General features: G+C 37.9%; 1 protein-coding gene across 1 annotated transcript in view; it reads left to right on the top strand.

Annotated features, from left to right (window-relative positions):
- Positions 1 to 26,360, top strand: part of SLC20A2 (solute carrier family 20 member 2) — an 86,528-nt gene that overhangs the window by 30,270 nt on the left and 29,898 nt on the right. Inside the window, 3 exon segments of the mRNA XM_039853629.1 lie at positions 19,865 to 20,417; positions 24,719 to 24,859; positions 26,234 to 26,319. Coding sequence (XP_039709563.1) covers positions 20,129 to 20,417; positions 24,719 to 24,859; positions 26,234 to 26,319 — 516 coding nt within the window. The 5' untranslated portion in view covers positions 19,865 to 20,128.

The raw sequence follows: 26,360 nt of genomic DNA, 5'->3' as shown, positions 1-26,360 counted from the left end.
TTAGGTTAGAACCGTGGGCCTCACAGTCCCAGAACCCTGAGCATCAGCACCACCTGGGAACTTCTGAGAAATGCGCATCCTCAGGCCCCATCCACCACCTACTGATTCAGAAACTGTGGGGGTGGTGCCCAACATTCTGTGTTTTAACAAGCCCCCCAAGTGGTACTGATGCACATTAAAATTTGAGGGCCACTAGATAAGACATAAAGATATTGTAAAATGAGAAATTTGAGTACTGAAAATATCAACTTTTTTCCTGAATTCATCTTAAAATGACCTGATATTTGTTTGCAGTGTTTTCAGTATTCTCTCTAAAATCAGGAGCTAGATGACCTCTCAAAGTCCCTTCTAGCTCTGACTTTGCTCTGGATTTCCTCTGGCACTTAGAGAAGATTAATAATCAACCAGGAAATTTTTGCAATTTTCTGAACTCAGTGATTAAGATAATGCCCATTTCACATGATCAAATGAGATAATGCGATATTTGTAATGTTATCATATGTATCCTACTTTATCATAGTGTTAATAAATAGTGTCCCTCCTCTCCATGTGACTTCTTCAAAGCACCCCCAAAGGGAAATTTGGGCAGAGGTCAAAACCAGGAGCCCCTTGATGTTAGCCCATGGTGATTTCATGTCACAAATCACTGGCTAGATGGTTCGGTGTCTTCACAATGCCCATTTCCGAAAAGGAGTGGCTCTAGGGAAAGCCTGACTCTACCCTGTTTTCCCAGCTCACTTCCATAGGAGAAGGTGGTGGGTTAGCTGTCTTACCACCTGCAGAAATGCCATTTCTCATCCCTGCCTTGGGGAATTCCATGGCACCCTGGAAGTAGGAGGGCCTGAAGAGAATGCAAGTGCAGAATGATGCGCTATCAACTTCATGGGTCACCTCTGTGGGTCTCCAGTAGAGGTGGAGCATAGGGACCTATTTCATCTTGACATTTTTGTATCTGCAGGGAGCAGCCAATGTTGTTACACAATCTCGGAACCCTGTTATGTTTGAAAAAACAGACCACTCAGACATTAAGTTGCATGCACTATTTTCTACCTCTGTGTCTTGTCTATTTATAGAGTATATGAGGCCCAGCGAACATGATGCTTGTACACTGATAAGATGGATGTCTCACTGATCCAGGGGGCAGAGAAAGCTGATTTTTAACACCCTGAATTAGTCTCTGAATGTAAAATATTTTCTTAAAAACCTGTGGTCTCTTAGTAACTATATATCCAATAATGAAAATTCCAAATGGTTGGTTGATTTGGTTCTTAATGATAGTAGGCAAAGGCTATTTTCATTTTTATATAAATAGAAATTACTAAATAGTCATTCTTTTGGGTATTTAGCCCTGGCAAAAGTAATTTTGTTTCTAAAGTCAATCTTATATCTCGTCCACATTTTTGTCATTAAAAATGAGAGTGGTTAAGTGGTTTGGGATCACTTTTGTCTCATTATAGTTGTTCAGTCAAAAAAAAAAATTAAAGTTGAAGAGAAATAAGGGGAGGAACGCTCCTTTGATTATTATTAGACTACACAAGAATCACCTAATTCAATAAAATATCCCCAGAAACAACCTAATAAAGTTAATTTATGCTGTTGCCATATAATGCAACACTATGCAGCCATTTAAAATGATGATGCTAGATCTATTTTGAGTAAAATTAGCAGGTTACAAAATGCGTGTATATGACCCCATTCTTTTTTAATGGAAGGCATTTTTAATGGCTTAATGGGTCTCATTCCTTTTTCAAAAGGTGTCACTTGTATGTACATGCAAAAAGAATGCTATGAACCAAATATAAGTAGTAGTTAGCTCTAGCACATGAGCTGACATGTAATGTTTTCCATGTTCTTTTTGGTTACATATTTTAGATTTTTTTCTTCAATAAGCATATATTACTTATGTAATAATGAAAAACTTTCATTTCAAAAAAGAATTGTAATTCATTTTTGTTACAACTTTTACATTTTATTTAATTTGGCAGTGGCCTCTCAGTGGTTTAGTGAGTAATGCCTACCCCAACAGAAAAAACTAGTACACCAAAATGTGCACATAAACAATGGTTACGTTGCAGTGGTAGGCCAACAGCATTTTTCTTTTCTTTTCTTTTTTTTTTTATATACATGCATATTATTTTTGTGATGGAAAATTTTGACTTATTTTTAAGGCAGAGACTTGAGATCTAGGCTCTTGGGAAGAGGGCTACACAAACTGATGTGTAGCAGTTACTGATAATGGTTAATTCTGTTCATTCTGCAGTGTGAAAGATATTCAGCAAGGGTCTGCTTTCATTACTTAACTGCTCTGGATATTCAACGAACTCAAACTGGCGAGAATCTCAGGTTTAGCAAAGGAAGGGAGCCGGGGAATCCAGCATATTTTTAAATCATTAAAATAATACTTCTGGTGTTAGAATTATTCATTTAAAGTTTGTAAGGGACTGTCATTCTAGATCTTAGATAAAGTAGTAAGTAAATGGTGAAACCCTATGCCATAGACCTCAGATACTATTTTGAGTGACAGTGATGAGGGATAATGGAAAGAACAAGTCCCCTAGCTAGTATTTCCAAAGCATCTTATTTTTGTAGTATCAAAGTGTATCTCACCAGAGTTTACTAAAAGTGCTAGCACTTTAACAGAATACTAGTTCCCTCAATTATTTCTGCCAAATGCTGCTAGGATGTCTTTGTGACCTTAATCAGAAAGTTATTTTGAATAACTGGTACTGGTGGCAGTTGATTTTAAGTAAATCTTGAGCAAAAACAGTAGGCCTTCCTTTCAACTCATTTTACATAGTGACACGTGAGAGTAAGTACTCTTGATGGTTAAAGGTTCCCTTCATTTAGAAGTATGGTCTTTCTTCGGTCTTTCTATTGTTACTCATAGAAGAGTGTTTCTGGGAATACTTGGAACTAAGAAAGCTGGTTTTTCATGTTTCCTTCTTACCATTTTTCATCCTAACAAGAAGTGCTCGTCTTTTTACCCTCTCCTTTCTTTCTTTGTAATCTTGCCTCGTTCGCCTGCAGTTATATCAGAGGAATAATTATGTAATTCCTCTCAGCACTGTTGTCTCCTTGAGGAAATCAAGAATCATCTGACATGGGTTCATCTTCATTTTGTCTGGGTGTGGGAGTGGGAAAGATGTGGGTGAACCGTTTAACCCAAATTGTCAGATATTCAATGGGTAGAGTACTCTTCTCTGTGAGAATTGTGGTAGCCACATCAGCATGTCCTAGCTGCCAAGCAGTTTCAACTTTGGCGAGTCACAAAGCTCTCCTGCACACTGTGTGAGCCCAGATATATGAAATGCCACATGCCACATCTATTACAGTTTGATTAATAGAATGTTTTACAAGTCGTGTGGCTCAAAGAAAGAAAGAGAACATATTTTCAAAAGGGATGGAGCAGATAAAATTATTTCCTGAGACTATAGACTAAGTCAAAAAAGGTAGAAAAACTGGTGACTGTCAAGGGACAAGGTGGCTTTTATAAGAGCAAGGAGAAAATTACTCTCAGCTTAAGATTTGGACCAAGTTTATTTTCTTCCGTTTTGTTTTTTTGTTTGTTTGCTCATTTGTTTTTATTTTGTTTTTGCCTTTACCCTGAAGACTAACAACAACAAAAGTAAGAGGATATGAATGTACTCAACATTGTGAGGTAGTTGGGAGTTATAAATGAACTCATCTGTTATTATATAAAGGTTTTTAAAAAGAATGATTTCTTTAGATTTGACTTGAAATTAAAGTGCTGGCTGGAGCAAGAGGAGAGAATCGCTGTGATGTTCTGTCACTTTCTGCCTCAGACTACTGTGCAGTTAAGTATCCTTAGGGACTTAGAGGGCAGAGCATCCAGCTACACACCTCTTTCTGTCAGGCCTGATTTTTCTCATCTCTACTTTTGTTTACATTTGTTGGATTTTTCCTTGATCTTTAAGTCATAGTGTCTTCAGGCTCTGTGAGACTTGTCAGTAACAAATAAATCCAGAATTTTTACTTGAAGAAGAATGACTTGAAACCTAATCCAAAGGAAACTTAAAGATCAGGCACAGGCATACGTTGGAGATACTGTGGGTTCAGTTCCAGACCACTTCAGTAAAACAAGTATCACAATAAAGTGAGTCACGTGAATTTATTGGTTTCCCAGTGCATATAAAAGTTATGTTTACACTATAGTCTCTTAATGTGTAATAGCATTATATCTAGAAAAACAATGTGCATGCCTTAATTAAAAATACTTTATTGCTAAAAAATTCTAACCATTATCTGAGCCGTGAGTGAGTCATAAGCTTTTCGCTGATGGCGGGTGTTGCCTCAGTATTGATGGCTGCTGACTGATTAGGGTGGTGGTTGCTGAAGGTTGGGGTGGCTGTGGCTATTTCTTAAAATGAGACAAAAATAAAGTTTGCCACCTCGATTGGCTCTTTCTTTCATGAACTATTTCTCTGTAAGATGCAGCATTATTTGATAGCATTTTACCCACAGAACTTCTTTCAAAATTGGAGTCCGTCCTCTCAAAACCTGCCACTGCTTTTATCAGCTAAGCTTATGTAATATTTTAAATCCTTTGTTGTATTTTCAACAGTGGTCACAGCATGTTCACCAGGAGTAATTCCATCTCAAAAAACCACTTTGCTCATCCATAAGAAGCAACTTCTCATCCATTAAAGTGTTATGAGATTGTAGCAATTCCATCACATCTTCAGGCTCCACTTCTAATTCTAGTTCTCTTGCTATTTCCACCACATCTGCAGTTAATTCTTCCACTAAAATCTTGAATTCCTCAAAGTCATTCATTGGGGTTGAGATCAGCTTCTTCCAAACTCCTGCTAATGTTGATATTTTGACCTCTTCCCATGAATCACATATGTTCTTAATGGCATCTAGAATAGAGTCCTTTCAAGGAGGTTTTTGATTTATTCTGCCCAGATCCATCAGAGGAATCACTGTCTATGGCAACTATGGCTTTATGAAAGGTGTTTATTAAATAATAAGACTTGAAAGTTGAAGTTACTTGTTGCTCTGTGGGCTGAAGAATGGATGTTGTGTTAGCAGGCATGAAAATATTAATCTTGTACCTCTCCATCAGAGCTCTTGGATGCATTGTCACTGAGCAGTAATATTTTGAAAGGAATCCTTTTTTCTGAGCAGTAAGTAGGTCTCAACAGCAGACTTAAAAGTTTCAGTAAGCTATCTTGTAAACAAATGTGCTGTCACCTAGGCTTTGCTCTTCCATTTATAGAGCACAGGCAGAGTAAATTTAGCATAATTCTTAAGGACCCTCAGATTTTTGGAATGGTAAATGAACATTGGCTTCAAGGTAAAGTCACCAGCTGTATTAGTCCCTAAGAAGAGGGTCTGCCTATCCTTTGAAGCTTTAAAGCCAGGCATTGACTTCTCCTAAGTTATAGATGGTTACAGATGACATCTTTTTTTTTAATATAAGGCTGTTTCATTTACACTGAAAATCTGTTGTTCGGTATAGCAACCTTCATTAATTATAGCTAGATTTTCTGGGTAACTTGCTGCTGCTTCTATATTAGCACTTGCTGCTTTACTTTGCACTTTTATATAGAGAGATGGCTTCTTTTCTTAAACCTCATGAATCAACCTCTGGTAGCTTCAAACCTTTTTTCTGCAGCTTCCTCACCTCTCTCAGCCTTCATAGAATTGAAGAGCATTAGAGCCTTGCTCTAGATTAGGCCCGGGCTTAAGAGAATGTTGTGGCTGATTTGATCTATCCAACCAGACCACTAAAACTTTCTCCGTATCAGTAATAAGGCTGTTTTGCTTTCTTATTAAAAGTAGCACTTTTAATTTCCTTCAAGCGCTTTTGTTTTCACTCATAACTTGGCTGTTAGGTGCAAGAGTCCTAGCTTTCAATTTATTTTACAATATGCTTTTAAGTATTAGAATGATAGATTTTTTTAAAAGTGTAATCTTTATTGTGTTCTGAGAGGAAATGACCCTCAGTAGGCAAGAGTATAATAAAGATTTTGTTTTCCTTCTCCCATTAAATGTTAAATAGTGAATTTCTGAGAACTCAGTGATCAAATTGGATCCAGCTATGTAAGAGTAATACAGATGTAAAGGTGCCTTTTTATAAAAGGCAAATCTCAGTCACTTAAAAAAATGATCTACAGTAAAATGCACTTTTTCTGGTGAACAGCTCTACGAGTTGTCACACATACTCAGGGTTTTATCACTGCCAACACAGACAGGGCCTGCAATAATTCCAGCTCCCCACAGACCGCCCTTGTGCAGCCCCTGTATACTTAGACCTTCACTCTGTGCCCTACTCCCTGAACCATGGAAGCAGGCTCTATCTCCATACTCATCCACGGTAAAGGGCAAAGATCTAACTAGCTAAGTGCACTTAAGCACAACCTTTGACCATTAAGGGTGTATGCTGTCTCATGGGTGATCCTTATCAAGCCAAACTAAAATGTAAATACGAGGGGGGAAAATCTGAGCAAGAACATCAACAGCTACACACTGTAGAGAAAGACTTCACAGAATTAGTTCAGCCAAATAACCAAACAGCCAAATGACAACAACAAATCTCTGGGGAGTGGAAATATCAGTAACAGAGTTGCTACAATATATCTAAAATGTCCAGTTTTCAACAAACGAGATATATAAAGAAATTGGAAAGTGTGATACAGATACAGGAGAAATGAAGCAAACAATAGAGACTGCTTTTGAGGGGACTCATATTAAACTTAGCAGACAAAGACTTCAAAGCAACTATTATAAATATGTTCAAAGACTAAAAGAAAGTATTCTTAAGGAATTAAAGGAAGATGTGGTGGCAGTGATTCATCAAATAGAGGCTATCTTTAAAGAGATAAAAATGATAAAAAAAGAACCAAATGCTGCTAGGACACCAAAAGCACAGGCAACAAAAGTAAAAATAGATAAATTGGACCGCATCAAAATTAAAAGCTTCCATACACAATAGAATGAAAAGGGGCCTATTTAATGGTAAATATTTGCAAATCATATATCTGATAAGGTGTTCGTAAACATAATATGTATATAAAGAACTTCTACAATACAACAGCAAGAAAACAACCTGATTAAAATGGACAAAGGACTTGAATAGATATAGAAATGGCCAACAAGCACATGAAAAGCTGCTTACCATCACTAATTATTAGAGAAATGCAAATTGAAACCACAATAAGATATCACTTCAGATCCATTAAGATGGCTACTATTAAAAAACAAAACAGAAAACAAATGTTGGTGAGGATGAAGAGAAATCGGAACCTTTGTGCAATGTTGGTAGGAATGTAAAATGTGCAAAACAGTATGGCAGTTCCTCAAAAACTTAAAAACAATTACCATATGCCCCAGAAATTCCACTTCTGGGTATATTATACGCAAACAAATTGAAAGCAGGAATTCAAAGAGATATCTATACACCCATTTTAATAGCATTATTCACACTAGCCCCAAAGTGGAAGCAACCCACATATCCATCAACAGATGAACAGATAAACACAGTGTGGTATATCCATACAGTGGAATATTAGTTAACGTAAAAAAGAAAGGAAATTCTGACTCATGCTACAATATGGATGACCTTTGAAGGCATTATGCTAAATGAAATAAGGCAGTCATAAAAAGACAAATACAGTATGATTTTACTCATATGATGTACTTAGGGTAGTCAAATTCACAAAGACAGGAGTAGAATGGTGGTTGCCAGGAGTTGGGGCAAGGAGAGGAATGGGGAATTATTGTTTAATGGGTACAAAGTTTCAGTTTTATAAGATGAAAAGAATTCTGTAGATAGATGATGGTGATGTTTATACAATGCGAGTGTACTTAATGCCACGGAACCATAGACTTAAAAATGGTTAAATGGTAAATTTTATGTTTATTTTACCACAATTACATTTTTTCAAAAATTCTGGACTCGAAAAGCACAATAACCAAAATGAAAAATTCACTAGAGGGGCTCAATAGTAGATCTGAGTTGTCGGAAGAAAGAATCAGTGAAATCGAAGATAGAGAATTAGAGATTATGCAGTCTGAAGAACAGAAAGAATAAAGAATGAAGAAAAATGAACAGAACCTCCAAAAAATATAGGCCACCATTAAGAATACCAGAAGTGGAAGAGAGAGAAATGGGTAAATGTGATGCAAAACACTAATGTACACATCCAAAACACCTGACAAACTCCAGTGGGGGTAAACACAAAGAAATCCACACTCAGACATATAGTCAAAAATTTGAAAGACAGAAAATCTGGAAAGCAGCAGGAGAGAGGTGACTAGCCGAGGATAAGGGAACCCTAGTAAGATAAATAGCTGACTTCTTGTCAGAAACAGTGGATAACAGAAGACAGTGAGAAGACCGAGTACTGAAAGTATCTTATATCCCGCAAAGCTATCTTTCAAAAGTGAAGGCAACATAAAAACATTCTCAAGTAAATAAAAACTGCAAGAATCCATTACTAGCAAATCTGCCTTACAAGAAATACTAAAAGAAGTTAGACTGAAAGGAAGTGACACTAGAAAATAATTTGATTATACACACACATAAAAGTTCCAGTAAAGGTAATTAATTAGGTAATGATAAAAGACAGTATAATTACATATTTCTTTTTTTTCTTCACTGATTTCAAACATCACTAAAGAACAGCTTATGTCTGGTTGCTTTCTAGTTATAAAAAAACTCTTTAATGCTCTCATTAAAGCATCCTCCGTAGTTCTAAGTTTCCTAAAGAAAAATGGGCAAAGGGAGCTGGTGACTTGCCCAAAAAAGTTTATCATGCATAGAGAATTCAGTGCCAGGAGCACTCTCAGAATTAGGAAATCATTTTCAAAGAAATTTTATAAACTATCTTCTCTCTCATATTTTTAACTTCTGTCTCCATGATTCTTTGAAGATGATATCAAGCAAATGGTTGTGATTTCTTTAGTAAAAAGATTTCAGTTTCATTAGTCTCAGTGGGAAATATGCAGAACTGCTAAATTTTCACCTGACTTACCAAATCAGATCAACAATTTTTTAGACTTATTGCCTAGTTTAGACTGTTTACACTGCCGATTTGGCAGGTTGTTGGTGAAACTGAATCAGGTTTACAGATTTTTGATGAAGCACTTCAAAAAACTTAAACAGACTTTCCTACATTGCAAAAAGGAAAAGTCTGACTAAATTTTAATAATTATTTGTCCTATATTTCTTTTTCTTCTGCCTAAGAACTATTGCTTAAGGATCTCTGGAATGAGAACAAGAAATATGGGGCAGTAAGTTAAGCATGGAAAATAGTTAAGATAATAATCTTCATCTATCAAGTCTTCTATTTATGTTAATGTTCCAGTAACAGAAAATATATGTAATAGTTTCAGGAATAAATGTTTCTATAAGTATTCATATTTTTATCAAGTTTGCACTACAATGGGAACAAAATTAGCAAATAAATATGTAAGAACCAAGATATCTATTGACATACATAGTTCCATTTTAAACTGTGGCTGAAGGGAAAGTATTTCCCTAATATAACTCTTGGAACCTAGCCAAATAGTCCAACACTGCAGGCCACAGAATTGGAACAAGTCATTCTAGGTTTGCCATTTGATAGAATTGATCTTAAGTGATTTGCTCGTGAAAACTAATCTATTTTTGATTATGAGAGAAAAAGAAAATTACCTAGAATATCTGGGGAGGGGCAATCCATCTATAGTGCATACAGAAAGGGAAAATATTTATCAGCCATTTCTATTGTGAAGTGGGAATAAATGTATAAAGGTCAGCTGTTCTTATCCTTTGCAGTATTTCACCTAAAGCACTCCAGCAAGGTGGCAATAATCTATTTTTAAAATCTCTACTGCAGTTGGTTCCACATTTCCAGTGGGAGCTCATCTCTGTGTGCAACAACCCATTCAGTTACAACATTTGCTATATCTTTATATATAGACTGTTTGCTATATCTTTAGATAAAGAATGGCTGCTCTTTCCATATAGTAACTTTTTCATGGAATTATTGAATTACATATTTGAAATAGAAACAATAAAGAACCCATCATAGAGTCATTAAGATTCCATTTGAACACCTTCAAGAAAATGGCACTTAACACCCTCTGAGGCAGTCTTTCAGGTTTTAAAAAATATTTTTCATGTAGGACCTTCTAAATCTTTTTCATGCTCAATCATTCTCTTTTAACTTTATCTCATTTTAATTACTTTGTCTTTTATTCCTTTATTGTTTTATAGATATATCAACAGATTTATATAATGCCTTCTGAGAGAGCAAAAGGCTGGAAAACATCTAAATAACACAAATGTTTTATGAGCTAAAATATATTTAAATGTCAGAATGACAAAAATGCCGAGGGGAGAGTGATTATAATAGGAATGAGGCCTGGAGATAAAAAAAAAAAAAAATGTTTTGAAGGGCTAAGCCCACAGGGTCTGCAGTGGAAACTTTAGACAGAAAACCAAAATATGTTTGCTCATGTTCCATAAATTCATGAAGGCTGTTGATTGCGCTCTCCCAAGAAAGGGTCAGAAATTTCCACTCCCTCTCCCCACAGAATAATCTGGTGGTTCATTGTTCCAGGCTAAACTGCCTCTTCCTAGTCCTGTGGTCTCTGGTAGATGTAGACTAATAGAATTAGACAGAACTTACCAAAGATATCATCTGATCTCGAAAATGTTCAAAGATGAAGGCTCTGCAGCGTTCTTAGTAATCTATTTTCTTTATCACCCTTTCCTCTTTTCTGTTATCTCTGCTTCTCCATCCCTAGCTTAGGCCAAGACTCCAAGGAATCTCAACTCTCAAAATAGAAGCTGGTATCATTAAGAAGGCCTGATGAATGTCAACCAGGAACATCACTTCCTAGTGTCTTCGCAGTGTTTTTATTTGAGTACCTTTTATGTAGCAACTAGATAATACATTTAGGGAATTGTTATCTAACTTATACTTTCAGTTATGACAGTCTCATCTTCAAAATTACCAAAATTGGGCTAGAAGACTTCTAAGTCCCTTCAAACTCTGATATTTTTTGATTCTCTAATTCTATGAACCGAAATAGGAATAAAAAAAATTATAGGTTTTTTTTTTTTTTTGTAACATCAACCTCAAACACTTTCAGTAAAAAAGGCCTGCAAAGTACTTAGCTCCATCAGGACATTTTCTTATTCTTTGGGTAAAGTTCAATGCTGATGGCCAGCCCTCAAGAGAAGCATAAGATGAAGGAAGAATCCTAGAGAAAGACCAGATTTGACTGAGGATGGATCTTTAGAATCCTGCAAATGAGAATGTAATAGAAGGCCCTAAAACCATGCAGAGACCACGTGGTCAGATATCAAAACAGAGGGATATTCTTAAAGTGAAAAACAGATAAGATAAAGAGAATAAAAGATGTATTTTATGTCTTAAATCATAGGTAGTAAGCTTGAAGAAGGAATTGTCTGAGAGGCCTAGGCTTAAAACAGATTCATGTGAGATTCATTTTGCTTATTAGTAAAAACTAAGCATATCTTGGTGAACATTTCTAACTTTAAAAATATATATACTTTGTGATATTTTGAAGGATTTTTCTAATGTTAAAAGTGGTAATTACTTCTCAGAAGCTAAAAAGGGTCGGGCCTGGTTAGTACTTGGATAGAAGACAGCCTAGGAAGTTCAGGTGCTGTAGGCGTAAAAAATAAAAAATAAGAGATTGTAAGCTGACAAGGTCCTTGCAATCTGTGAGGTCAACCAAGGGTTGCTTTGCCTAAAAAAAAAAAAAAAAAAAGTGATTACTCATGGTAGAAAATTTTGGATAATATTTAAAAATGTGAAGAGTACCTAGAGTGAGCCACTAAATCTTGGGCATATTTCTTTAAATTCTTATTGCCAGTGCATTCATAAACATAGTTGAAATCGTATGATCTATTTTGTGTACTGATTTTTCATTTAGCATTATTATGTTTCAATGTCAGGAAAAACTCTAAAGTTATATCATTTTAGTGACTACGTAATATTTTTTTTTGAAGTCACCAGTATTTCCTCAACCATTCCCCTGTCTGGAGACAGTAAAACAGTTTCTTCTTTTTTCATTATCGTAATAAATGACACTGTAATAAACATCTTTGCAAATCAATATTTGTTAACATTTTAAATTACTTGCTTATTTTCTTGAACTTCTGAGATTAATGTCATAAAGAACACCCATCCCCTACCTGAGTGCTCCTGTTCAAGATAGAATACTGGGGTTGCCATGCATCTGACCCTGCCTGGCAAGTTTACAAGCACCATTTTCCATGTGAAAATAAGTGCTGTTACTTAGAACTGTTTAAGCAATTTCAAACTGTACTTATGGGAGATAACATTACAGAACTGATTTTAGACTTGGTATCGGAATTACAGACCAAGGTGACATTATCGCTTGCTCATACTCTAATTGACCTCCTTGAAGCTTTTGGTGTATGAAGTGTCCACAAGTCCAGATTTAAAGTATCTTCAGTCTGTGGTCCTCCACAGAAGTGTTTTTCAGCTGCAATGTTTATATTTGCCCTAAACTTGAATACTAATAAGTGGGTTTTTGCCTTTCGGAGTCTGTAGAAGTGATGCTGAAGACTCGTCTCCACAGGAAGGCCTGGCTTTCCTTTTCACCATAGAAGAACTAAATGCCCGCTTTGAATAGTGGTTCGTAGTCTGTCCCAGCAGCAGGCCTTTTCTCTCTCGTCTCTGACCTAGAAGAGTTGTGTCTGAGTCCCTTTCTGTGGAACTTTCTATTTGCAGGGCTAAGTCAGCCACCTCCTCTAGTTGATCTGTATTTGCTCTTTGCTTCTTAAGCCATTGTTTTAAATAAGGTATGACAACCTGTCGCTGAGTCCTTGTTCTGTTGGTTGAACTGGTTGGTTTTACTGTGTCCCAGGAGACTGTTCTTTCTTTCATTGAATAAGAGAGTTAGTCTTTCTTTTTAAGAAACTACTTAATTTATATAACTTATCCTAGGGGACTTGGGAGTAGAGGGGGACAATGCTGGGAGTATAGGAAAGGAAAAATATCAAAAGTGAGTATTACATTTTATGATCAGTATTGTTTTCTTTTAATCCCTCAGCTTTATCGAGGTATAATTGGCAAAACTGTAAAATATTTAAAATGTATACCATGATAATTTGATACATGTATACATTGCAGAAGAATTCCTCCCATCTAGTTAACACATCTATCACCTCACATATTTATATATACCAGTGTTTTTTTCTCATCAGTTTTATTGAGGTATAATTTATATATGATAAAGTTTGCCATTGTGAAGTATACAGTTTCATGAGTTTTGACACACATACACAGCAGTTAACCGCCACTGTACTCAAGATATAAAACAATAAGTTTCCTGTATAGACAAGTTTTCATTTCTCTTGGGTAAGTTTACTTCGGAATGGGACCGCTAACTCGTGTGGTAAGCATATGGTTTGTAAGAACTGCCGAACTGTTTTCCAAAATGGCTTTGCCATTTTGTGTGATTTTTGTTTGTTTGCCTTAGCACCTTTTAGAGTTTCTTTTCACTACTTTTTCACTTCCTTCCATCCCTCAAAAAAGTTTCTGTGTCTTATAACACATGTCAATCTCTACCCAAAGACAAGGCCAGAGTTTTCCACTGAGGAAGAAGAGCAAGACTAGGGGGAGGTGGGTGGGACATATCCACAGACTACTAGAGGAGGTGGGAGCATAAGATCTTTCTAGGAAGATTTTGGAACCTCACATTGTTTTTCCTCTGTCTATAGTGATACCAATAATTTCCAGCTGCTTGATGCTGACTACATCTTACAAAATACTCTGTATACATCAGATTTGAACCTAACAATAATTCTGTAAAGTACATGTGTTATTACTGTCTCTATTTTGCAGATGATGAAACGGGATTCAGAAAGTGTACATGACATACCCAAGGTGATACTGCTAGTTAGTAGCAGAGCTGGGATGAGGCCTCAGGTTTCTGACCTTTGCCCAGGGCTTTATCTGCTAGTAGTGATAATAATCACCGTGTACTGATTTCTGCTCCTGAGCTAGCACCTCCTTGGGTACCATTGTTCTCATTCTTCAGATGAGTCATTTAAGTGACTTACCGAAGGTTGTGTAGTCAATAGCTGACTGGACTAGAATGGACCCAGGGGCTCTGCCTGCAGGTCCTGTACTCTTTCCCTTTTTCCATGCAGGAGAAACAAATGTTTTTTGTTTTGTTTTGTTTTGTTTTGTTTTGTTTTAACAGCAGAGAAAAGAGAAAAGGAGAAGGCAAAAGACATTCAGTGCTGGGCACGAGCCATAGTTTGTTAGCAAATTGTGCTTGCCTCTTCTTTTCCAGTTTACATTGTGTTTATCTGCAGCTTGTTCACTTTTGATGTCTAACATCTTTATTATCAGGCTTTACAAGTTCATGCCGTTTGTCCCCAGTGAGTAAACCTGCTTCTCCCTGCTTCCGTCATCTACATTCTCTTGCCTCTGTGTTTCTTGTGCTCTAAGCTGGGTCTGACATTTGTCTTGATTGTCCTTTCTAACATCATTTCCTTCCCCCTTCTCTTGCCCTCTCTCCCTCTTTCCCTTTTTCTTTCCCTTGTCATCTTTCCTTTGTGCTTTCTTCTCCCTTCTTTCCTTTCGTGCTTTCTTCCTTGCTCCTCTCTCAAAATATCATCGGCCCTTCTCCAAGCTCCTGTGTTCCCATAGGCTGCTTTGCATATTTGTAAATAGGCCATTTAAAGGTAGTCTAGGCAAGTGTCAGAGCTATTCTAGTAATGTTTCGATATTTTATAATTAGTGTAAAAATATGAAACTCCATATTTCCTAACATAAACATGCTATTTTTAAATTATTTTTTAAAATTTAAGAGTGTACAGTAGATATTTTCATGAGCTATTCAAGAATGATGTTAAGAGAAACTATGACAAGATCTATAACTCGAATGTTGAAAGAAAAAATTTCTGTTGTACTATGCAAATAATAAAATTCTAAAAATGAATCTTCCATTTAGTTTAAGTATTATTAGGCAAAGCTAGTAATTTTTATGTCTGAGTAGTCAGGGTAACCCAGATTTTACATTGTACTATCGACGAAATATCTGTGTCTTCATATTTCTACCTAAGTGTCAGAATTCAAGATTGAACTCTAGCTTCCGAGAAAGTAGGTTTTATGTTTTTAGAGAGTGGGTGTAACGCATTTAGGGTTTTCTTGGGAGGTATTGGAAATTTACTTCCGAGCACCAGGTCCTCTGTGTGGGGTACCTGGTTCCTTTCCTGCATCTTTTGGAGGGGAGGTTGGTCTGGGTACAGTCTGTGAAATCTCAGGGAACAGATCCTCATAGGCTGGAAGCACACACATGAAAAAGAGGTTGGCTCTGGGCCAGTCCTATAAAACTTCAAGTCCTCTGGGAACTTAAGCCACAGTCCACTATAAACCTGGTTGTCTGGGAGCAGTTTGCTGACTGAGGAAACGATTAGACTCTAAGGCTGAGCGAAGAGAGGAATGCTGGTGGGAGAACTGGAGCAGACGTCTCCTTAGCGTGTTTGCTCGGAGAGGTCATCCTGATGTTACCTTTGGCAGCATTCCAGAGCAGAGATTCTCTTGTCTGAACTTCTTTTGGCATAAATGTCTATTAAGTGCTGCAATTCAGCAACATTCCTGCTTTTAAACACTGTGCATATCTATCTGTCTAGAAATATTCTGAGAATGTTAGTTTTCACTTTAACATTCAGATTTCTAGTGTGGATAAGAGGATAAAGTTGAAGGAGATGCTCATAGAGGAAATGATAGGGAAAGAATCTATAAGCACTTGAGTCCTGCCAAGGCACTCTTTGGGCTGGTGAAAGAAGTAGAGCTGGTTCAATGATCAAGGGATGGAAGTGACAGTAGACAGAGGAAAGTTGAGAACCTTGTTCAGTAGGCATTAGGGTAGTGAGAAAAGAAAATGAAGACCTTGGAACATTACAGGTTTGGGAGACAGAACTTATGAAACCCCTCAGTACCTCCTGCACTCATTCAAAACATTCTGCGGTCTCCGTTCTGCCGAGGCAAGAGGTCGGCAACATTTGAAAATTGAAGAATAACTTGTAAGCCCGAGTCCTGTGAATCCCAGCCACATAGGTGCTTTCATATGAGGGGAAGTAGAGTTAGGAGGCTTGTTCTAACCCTCCTTCATGTTCTGACCTCTCGCAGAAAAGCCCTTTAGAATTAGAAAGAACCACGGCAGTAGCTGGAAATTCTAAAGAGCATTGCACCCCTGTTGAGAATCATTGCTGAGGCAGAGAAGAGGCAATTGCGTGTGATTCACACTGCAGACCTGTCTGTCTCCCAGCTACTTGATGTCACGTAACTGCTTGGATGTCACGTCTAGGCTTCCCCATCCCAATATTAAGTAAATGTTTAATTTACTTAAATTAAATATTTAATTTTTTCTACATTTTTTTCTTATTTTCTTTAGGTTTCAATTTTTACATCCAAATCTCATTTATTTTGGCGTGAGATAGAGATCTAACTTTTTTCTTTTTTTTCAGATAGTTAGCAGTTAGCAAGTTGACCTAACATTATTTATTGAATAAGCCATTTTTTTTTTCACTGATTGGGTTGCCCACCTTTAAAATCCTACTTTCAAACAACCAGTACTCTCTGGTGTCACACCTGGTCAGACCTCAGCCACTATGAATGTGGGCTTTCTATACTCGTGACAAATTGCCATTCTGGTCTCCTGTGTGGTGTCCTCTGGCCTGCCAATGGTCAGTGTCAGCAGCACTGTCATCTTTTTCTGTGCAGCAGCTTTGTAGTTATTGTAGCGCTTTGTTTTATTTTCCTTGTGTTTGATAAAAAATCAATGGAAAGGAGAGAAAATCAAGGTGCGGGTACTTGCAATACAAAACAGGCCTTGTATATATGATGCAAGATAGAATAATTCAGTTCTTAAAAATGTGACAAGCCTTTCTCCTCAGCCAGATGCTTATTGGACTTGAGCTGGTTACTGAGGGATTGAAGTGAAGGAGAAAAAACAAATTAAAGAACACAGACACAACTATGGAAATAAGTTATCTAAGATTATCTAACTAGGAAATGCAATCCCTGGTCTGACATGGTGCCGCAGGAATCATAAAGACAATAAAAACCCTCCCCAAGCAAAACTGGGCTGAAGGCATACCTGCTCTGGTGCCTCGAGCAGCCACACTTCTCTTCTGTGCTCCTGTGATTTGCCTCTGCATTCAACATGCCCAAAGTGAATCTGTGGTCAAACGCCATCTTGACACCTAAAAACAATGCAAAAAAGAGAAAAAAAACCAAAACAAAACCACTCAGTCCAGTTCCACAAGGCAATAACCATCTATCCCCTCTCAATACCCATATACAGACCATCACCAAGTTCTGTTGACTTAGCCACTGAAATACTTCCTTAGGTAATTTCTCTTCGCTTCCTCATCACCACCACCCTGGGTCCAGAGGACTTCCTCTTATGCCCCAACGAGGCAGTAGCCTCATAATTAGTCTCTCCACATTCACTCTTGCCTTCTCTCCAGTCCATTTTCCATGTTGCAGCCAGAATGATCTTTTAAAAATGAAAGTCTGATCATGACAGCATCTCTCTGAGTAAAACTCTTCATTGTCACCCCATTGTTTACATGGGGTCTTTAGTGTGCCCCCCTCAACTTTCATTGTGGTTTTCTCCAGTCTCCTCTCCTCATTCTGCTCCTTCCCTCCTGGGAAATGCCTGGAATGCCTCTAGTCCCAGAGTTAACTCCCACCATCCTTAGATTTCAGACGAGCCTTTCTGGCCCCCCACCCCCACCCCGCCGCCCCATCTGTGCTCTCATGACGCTGTGTGATGCATGCCTCCTTCCTTTGTAGCATTTATCACAGGTTTTGTTTGATTACTGTCTCACATAAGCTGCATATGTGCCAGGACCACATCCATTTTTACTCATCATTATATTCCTAGCGACTGTCATGAAGAAGGTTCTCAGTAAATATTTGTTGAATGTGGTTCCTTTGGCCTTTGGCAGTCTAACCTGACAAATAAGATTGGCTCAAGAATTCTTTACTTTTTAAGATAAATACTGTTGGTCCAAAATATCTTTTATTTTGTATTTTCATTTATAGATTTGATGTGCCTATTATATTAATAAAATATTCGTTTAGTGGAATTTTGTCTTTTGCCTCTAGAGTTAGGTCTTTTCATTTGTCTCACTTGGGATCTGACTCTGGAATTGCATTGGCTACAAATCTCGGAATATGATCAGATCTATCAGTGTACATACATAGATGGTGTTCAATATGTGTTTATTTTGTTTATTATATATTATTTTAATTTGAAGAGCATATAACCACAGTATACAGTTTTTGGAAAAAAGAGAAAAATTATAACACTGCCACTCAGATTCAACCACTGTTACAAATTTAGTATATTGCCTTTTGGTCTTTTTACATGCATTTTTAACATTGCCATAATCACAATTTATATAAAATTTTGTATCCCGCTTTTATTTCTATAAGTAACTTGATGTTGATTAATTGTTATACTGTATACAAGCCTAGTTTATTCAGTTCAGTAAGCATTTATTAAGAACCATGCTGTGCTAGGCACCTTTCTGTGTGCCTAAATATCATTCAAAGAAAATATATGGATTTGATACTGTATAATAATAGAATACCATAGCTCCGAAGCTTTTAGTGACATTTTTACTTAACAGATATATTTATTTTGTGATATCTCCTCGTTATTCCAGAATCAGGAATATGCAAGATTTTTCTCCATTCGTTTAATAGCTTCTTTCTTCATTTATTCAACAGATTTATTAGGGCTTACCACATGCCAGGCACTATTCTATTTACTACATCCTAGTAAGAGAAGACAGACAAGAATGAATGAATAAGTGAGTGAATGAATGAAGTGATAAGTAGAAAATTTTTAAAGTAAGGTGAGGGAGATGGATAATGACATAGGGGAGGGGTTGCCCTTTCGTGAGGTCAGGAATGGGCTCTCTAATGGTGACATTTGAGCAGAGACCTAAATAGAGTGAGGAGTGAGCAGTGCAGCTGTCGGAGTTTTTTCCTGGCAGAGGACCAGCAGGTACAAAGGCCCTGAGGCGAGTGGTGTTTGTAAGGAAAAGCAAGGAGCCAGTGAGGGAAGGGGGTGAACAGGAACTGGGGTTGGTGAGCTGCGCAGAGCCCTGAGGAGGTCTTGGAGGGTCTTACAGGCCATGATAAGGCCTCTGGCTTTTCCTTTGAGTGAGACGGGAAGTAATAGACCAGTGACACGATCTGACTAGCGCGCTTTAACAGGATGGCTTCATTCTCTAGCTTTCTCTGTTCCTTTTGTGAGGCCCATCATTTCTCGCCTTTGTCACCCTTTGGATGGGTCACTGTACCAGAACCCGTAAACTTCCTTTCAAATACACGTGATGTAGTCATAATGTAAAGTGCTCATGCCTTATGTGTAAATGTGCAGGTAGATCATTAGCCACACCTTATGTCACAGAATCAGATCTGGTAATCACTGTTCCAAGAAATTTGGCACATTCCGCATATTTGAGAAACTCTATAATTCTGAATTTCTCATTTATCATTTGTTCATTTGAGGCAATTTTTTCTTTCTGAAAATAATGAACAAATGTTTTCCAAATTGCATAAAAATGTATCCTATTAAGGCTTACTATCAGTTTTTTAATTATGAAGCATGCTTCAACCTCTGACATTCTAGAAACCAGCCTTTTTTGGGGGGAGGTTAGCTAACCTAATTATAATCTTCCTTGAGTTGCTTTATGGTTAGATCTGTCACATGCCAAAGTTAGATCCCATTAGTAGGCTTACAACATTTATTTCTGAAAGAACAAACTGTTACAGGTTGCTTAGGGTAATTGATTTCTTTTGTTTTCTTTCTGTTACAGGAGGAGACATCACAGCTTTCCCAGATTGGAAGGAAAAATATGGAATGTGTTTTACCGCTGACTGAACACAACCAAATGAACTGTACTGACAGTAGTTTGAAAACCAGCAGTTAGCAGTTTGTTCAGGCTCTAACATTGTCCAGCGCTTTCCAGAGCAAACTCACTGTTTACAAGAACTCTGAGCCTTACGACGTTTATAACCTCAAGCTTTGTTTATTTAAAATATTTCTGCAAAAGAGAAGTACCCAGAGCCCACTTTCCAAAATGGCCATGGATGAGTATTTGTGGATGGTCATTTTGGGTTTTATCATAGCTTTTATCTTGGCATTTTCTGTTGGTGCAAATGATGTCGCCAATTCATTTGGAACGGCTGTGGGCTCTGGCGTGGTAACCTTGAGGCAGGCGTGCATTTTGGCTTCAATATTTGAAACCACGGGCTCAGTGTTACTGGGAGCCAAAGTAGGAGAGACCATTCGGAAAGGTATCATTGATGTGAACCTATACAACGAGACAGTAGAAACGCTAATGGCTGGGGAAGTTAGTGCCATGGTTGGTAAGTAGTATTCTTCTTTGTGCTGGTCGAAAATGTGTTTACTGACCTTTCTTCCCTATAGTGCTCCTGTCATATCATAAATGTGATTTTCGCTTTAATCTTGAAAAACTGGTTGGATGTTTCATATTCACTATATCTTATTTTTGCTTTCTGCATTTTAATTTGAGTATGATTTTTTTAGTGTTCAATTATCAAGCAAATACGTATTTTCTTGAGACTTTAGCAGACTTCGTTGTTAAAATAGATTTGGCTAAGTGAGTACTCTTCATGAAATACAGAAGTATTTGTAAAATAGCTCTTTGTCATTTTAAAGTTGTTCGAAAGTTATTAAAGAAATAACATGTCCAAGTGAATATGTTGGAAAGGTTTACTTATGAGAATTCCTTTAAGGTTTGTTTCTATTTTGTCATAGGTTTTTCGTCAATTAGAATACAGTGTTTTGGAGGCTTGGAAGCCAAAAAACAATACTTACTAATTTCACTTTTTGTATTCTCAATTTAAGTTTTAGAGCAGTTACCAAATGAATCTTGTTTATGTTTCAAGAAATTGTGGTCTTCTACATTATTTGTAGTTCTTTTGTTGGCTTCTGTTTTGATTTTCTCATTTTACCTCTGAGAGCTTTTGTTTTCGGGCCAAAAGATCATTTTTATGTCACCTGTTTATAGTGGTGAAACTACCGTTATTGGTAGTTTCAAGTTGTCTAGATGAAAGAGAAGTGTCGAAGGCTGTGAAGTCTATTAACACACAGGTTGACTGGTCAAACAGTGTGCTTTCCCCATTGCTCAAGACGACCACAGACTTGCAGCACTGCCCTTGCTGCAGCTGAAAGTCAGGCAGGAATCCCTGAAGTGCAGCTGACAGGACTCTTTCTCTGCTTGCCTCTAGGTAGAGATGACGTCACAGCAGACAGCTGATCTATACGGGTAATTTGGTTAGGGAGAAGAGGGTTAGAGAGAATTCTGCCACCTTCTGCTTTCAACAGGACATATCCTTTTGTGGGGAGAGTCCTGCAGTAGGAGGTAAGATGCTGGTGTCCCAGGCACACAGCTGCATCCCACAGGCCCCTAGTTGTTTACTGTCACCGGCATTTCTTAACTGGAATGTGCACGTTATTTGCCAATTTTAAGATGGCCCAGCCTCTTTTTATTACAGCAAGTTAGATTGAGAAAGTGTTGAGGCATCTGATCCGAAGCAGACAGATGTGCTAAAGTATTAACGACTACTAAGCATAATAGGCTGGTGATATATGCTAAGGAGTTCAGACGTCTCAGTGTTTTGTGTTTTAAAAATGTGAAGTTCATGATTGCTTTAATTCCAACAGCTGCGGTAATTACCGAATTTTACTTTTTTCACTGAGCATATATTTTCCATCATCGTTAGATATAATTGAAATTTCGTTTAGAAATACAACAGTTACTTGAAAAATTCACGTTTGGATAGCCTTATGATAAATATCTAAGACATAATCATATCAAGCCGAAATTATGATTTTTCCAGTTAGAACGATGAGGGCAAGATGATGAGGGAAGTAGGGCGAAATAAAGAACAACACTGATAAAATTAAATCTTAACAGAGGTTTCTCTTTTTATTGGATGAACTTCTGAGGAGTGGTGGTGCTTATTAAAGAGATTCGTTACTGAGGCCACACTGAGGCCATCAGTTTAACAGAAAGCCTTGTGAGCTGAGCTTCGTGTCACTGCTCACTTTCTGTGTGGACAGTGTAACTTGTCCAGTTTTTCAGTTTTCCCAACCCTGGCCTTTGGCTCTTTACTGAAAGAATGAAGAATACTTACCTCAACTAGAATTTAGGTTAACCGAAGCAATTTGGGGTTTTGCTTGAATAACTTGATTTTGTTTGCTTTGGTTTCTTTCTTCTTTTTCTTCTCGTGTCTGTGTGCGGTTAGATGAACCTCAAAGCCTGTTTTGTTGGGAATTTGTATGGGTTACCTAGATTTTCGAAACTAGATTCCTTGCAAGTGGGAACTATGTAAATTTAAGTTGGTAGTATAATTATTATTGGCCAAAACCAAAGCTGATTCTGTTCAGATGCCTGAATTCTCCCAATCTTCCTCTTCTAAATTCTACATCCATTTCTTTTCTTCGTCTCTCCCCGCATCCTTTTATTATATTCTGTTTTTTTCTTTTCTTTTCTTTAGAAACTTCTCCCCAAGCCCATGGATCTCTGTTCTCTCTGATAGAGTTCTGATAGCGTTAAGTTGCTTGGATAAAAGAAATTTTCGTGCCAGCTAAACTTCTTAAACAGGTTACCTTTTGGGACTGTAGCTCAGCCCTAAATAGTCAGTTGAGTATGAAACCACCAATGGTCCCAAAAATCTACCGAGAATTCAAAACTTACCGATTTCTTGTGGAAATACCCAAAATAGCGTGAAGAAGCCATCTCCTTGAACCATGCTAAGAAGTGCACAGTCCCCTTAAAGCTCCCTCTTTACCCATAACTCCTTCGGCCCGCCCCACCCTCACTCATACCTGCCTGTCTGCCTCCTGTAACCCTGAACCTTTGCTTTGCCATTCTCTCATCGTCCCAGGAACCAGTTGCCTCAGAAGATGCCCATCTTCCCATCTCTTTCCCTAGGTTTTGTCTTATACCCTTATCCTGTACTTAATCCCGTTCCTCTTTGTAAGTTATCATTATCTTAGGTTAAACTATCTCTTTTTCCCACTGTTTTTCTTAACATTGATTTAATCCCATTTGCCTTTAGAAATTCCTGAGATTAAGGCAGCCTCTCACCCACTCGGACTTTGCTAGGTCCCCTGCAAATACCTGTCCCCTTTCCCCACTCCTCAGCATGTCCTTCACTCCTCCCAGTTTCCTTTTTCCCTCTCTCAGGCAGCCCCCATCCTCCCTACCTTTTCTGACAAGCCTTCTTGCTCCCAGACACAGTTATAAAGTCAGAGAAAGAATAGCAGCTCTCAAGAAAGAAAATCTCATGGTCTGAATTCACCTAGGTGAGTTTATACCATTCTCTTAACGTCACTAGATTAATTTTTGAAAGAATATAAATCATGAAGTTTGTTTTTTAAGTTATGGTTCTGTGCCATGACACATGTGCCAAACTCTGGCTTTATTTTTAAAACAAGTATGTAGTCCCTGAGGAGCCCAGGGATTAGAAGCGAAGGCTTAAGGAGTTGTCCCCTGGGAAGTCTGGGTGCTCTACGGAGTCTGTCACGAGTTTGGCAGCACAGGGCTGGCCTCTTCTCCATCCAGCACACGCTTCAGGGATAGACACAGGGTCATAGCCCACTGCAGCTCAAAGGTCAGCATGCCCAGGGCTCATGGAACAGCTGTCAGTGTTGCTTCACAAACTGCGACCTGGATAGCCTTTACTGATCCTTTGTAACTCAGATATTTTTGAAGAAAATGCCAAGGGTCTACTTAAAAGTGCTGCTGCTGCCAGGCAACTAGATTTCCAGAATTAACATTTGGGATTAACAGGCCCTGCTTATCAGCCAAACCCTTTGTTCCCTTCCAACTCTATATGAACTTTTCAACAACTGTGTCTGAAAGTGATCTCTCCCAGTCGATGCTTTTAATACTCACTGCAAAATTTGATCTGCTTATGAAAATATCTAAAGTGAACTATAGCCTAGAAAAACAATAAGCCTGGAAAAGAGTGGTGAAATCAAGGCAAAAGGACACAAAGCCAATACTGAGGGATCCTCTTAATTCCTACGAACTAGAAGCCTTGAGGGAGCAGACAAAAAAGTCCACCATTCTAAGTGGGGGCTGAGAGCAGATGGCCAGTTTGGGGTTGAATATCTTTGTTTCTTCTCACATGAGAGGCAAAAATAAAAAAGCAACATGATATCACACTCTCCCTTGTACGGCCTAATATGACATAGCAGAAAGCTAGCCCTCCTCACTGTGTGACTATAAGGCATAAGTACAATGAAGTCTTTTCCGGTATGCAGCCTTTTTTGTTTCTGTGCGTCATTTGTGTCCTCATCTCTCCCTTGGTCTTGGCCACTCTTCACATCAGAACAAGTTCATCATCAGCTCCTTTACCTAAATGGGACAAAAGCAGTTAATAATTGGCATCAAGAGACTTTTCTTTAAATACTTTTCTTTAAATAAATCTTCATTATCCCTTCACTGTTGAAGACTAAAGTTAACTGAATGATTTTCGTCAGGACATTAGCACTTTATAAAGAAAACCCACAGAAAATTAACCCCAGGGAGTGTTGTTATAGAGAACAATAATTTGGATTTCTTTTTCGTGGCTGTTTAAGCTGCTGTACTCTTTATCTAACTTTTTTTTTTTTTTAATCTTTCAACCTATAGGTTCAGCTGTTTGGCAACTGATTGCATCCTTCCTGAGACTTCCCATCTCAGGAACGCACTGCATTGTTGGTTCTACTATAGGATTTTCACTTGTTGCGATTGGTACAAAGGGTGTGCAGTGGATGGAACTTGTCAAGATTGGTAATTGCCATTTTCTTTTACCTATAAGAAGGAAAGTTTACATTCTCTAGAGTAAGTTTTATTAAAAGTTACCATTATAATATATCTTTTCCTTCAAATGTTTAGATGTAGAAGACCTATATGGGTAATACATTTTTGCTTAAAATTTCTGTTAACAGAGATTGTGAACTGTTATGTGTTAGAGAATTTTTTTTCTACCTCCACTCTTTACAACTGTTACACTGTCATCTAGCTTTGAAAATCAGTATTTATCTGTTGTTCCCAGGCAGAAAGAAATTTATCTAATCGAAATCAGTTTGTAGTCAGAGAAAAACTAGGCCCTAATGAGGAAAATACCTGTAATGTCCAGGAGTCAGAGTTCATGGTCATGGGGAAGCCTGTAAATGAGCCCAGTGTTACTTACCTCACTGCATTTAAGAGATCACCCAGTCTGCCCCCCACAGAGGAGGCCTCTAGTGTTCCTTCAGGATTGTAGGCTGCTCAGCGGGGACTAAGAGTCTGACAACCTGCTTCCTGGCTCTGGCTTTTAGTACCTGGGAAATCCATTCAGCCCGATGAATACCAAGTCGCCTGTTGTAAAAAATGCTCTCTGCCCCATCTCCCTCCTCTGGGTAGCTCTTCTTTTAAAAATCACAGTGGCGTCAGGAGCCTCTAGGTCAAATGGATCCCTGACCTGCCAAACAGGGACACAAAGATGGCCAGGAAAATCGCCTTAAGTCTCAGGCTTCTAGAACAGTCATTCTCAACTCCGGCTGTACTTTAGAATTAACCTGGCGGAGCAATTTTAAAATATCAATGCCCAGACCCCATTCTAAACTTTTTAAATCAGAATTCTGGGGTGGAGCCAGCGTGTAAGTAGTTTTCGAAAATTTCCCAGATATATTTCCAGAGTGCAGCCAGAGTTGGGACCTACTAGGTTAGAGGCTAAAAGTGTCAGGATGACAGTACCAGCCTAGGCTTAGAAAATGAAATGGAAGGTGGCCCATCTTTTAAATCACCCTTACTGTTGGAACAAGGACCAGGTCCCCATATAGATTAATAAGAAGGACAGGCGAAAGGGGCTCAGTGGAAATCAAATCTGTCTTCTGAGGCCAGAGCTCAGGGATACCCTACTTGACTGTGTGCTGCAAGTGTTCTCCAGGACCATGTGTGTGTGTGCGTGCGTGCACACGTGTGCATGTGTGTGTAGAGCTGTACATGTGTGAAGGTCAGCTCTGCCAGGGCAGTAGGGTTTGTGAGATTCTGAGTTAAAGTGAATAATTCTGGGATTATTTAATAATGTATGTACTGTATGTTGGTTTTCATTGTATTATATAAATGACTTGAACTATATAGAACTTTAACATTCATTTAGACTTTTTTTTAATTATTCAGTTGCTTCTTGGTTTATATCTCCACTATTGTCTGGTTTCATGTCTGGCGTGCTGTTTGTACTGATAAGAATTTTCATCTTACAAAAGGTAAGTGAGGCTGTTTCTTATTATTAAGTTTTAGAACTAAT

Source organism: Pteropus medius, unplaced genomic scaffold, assembly GCF_902729225.1.
Source record: "Pteropus medius unplaced genomic scaffold, Ma_sr-lr_union100, whole genome shotgun sequence".
In the NCBI taxonomy this organism is placed as follows: domain Eukaryota; kingdom Metazoa; phylum Chordata; class Mammalia; order Chiroptera; family Pteropodidae; genus Pteropus; species Pteropus medius.
The sequence above is the reverse complement of the archived record's forward strand: the minus strand, read 5'-3'. Positions and strand labels throughout refer to the sequence as shown.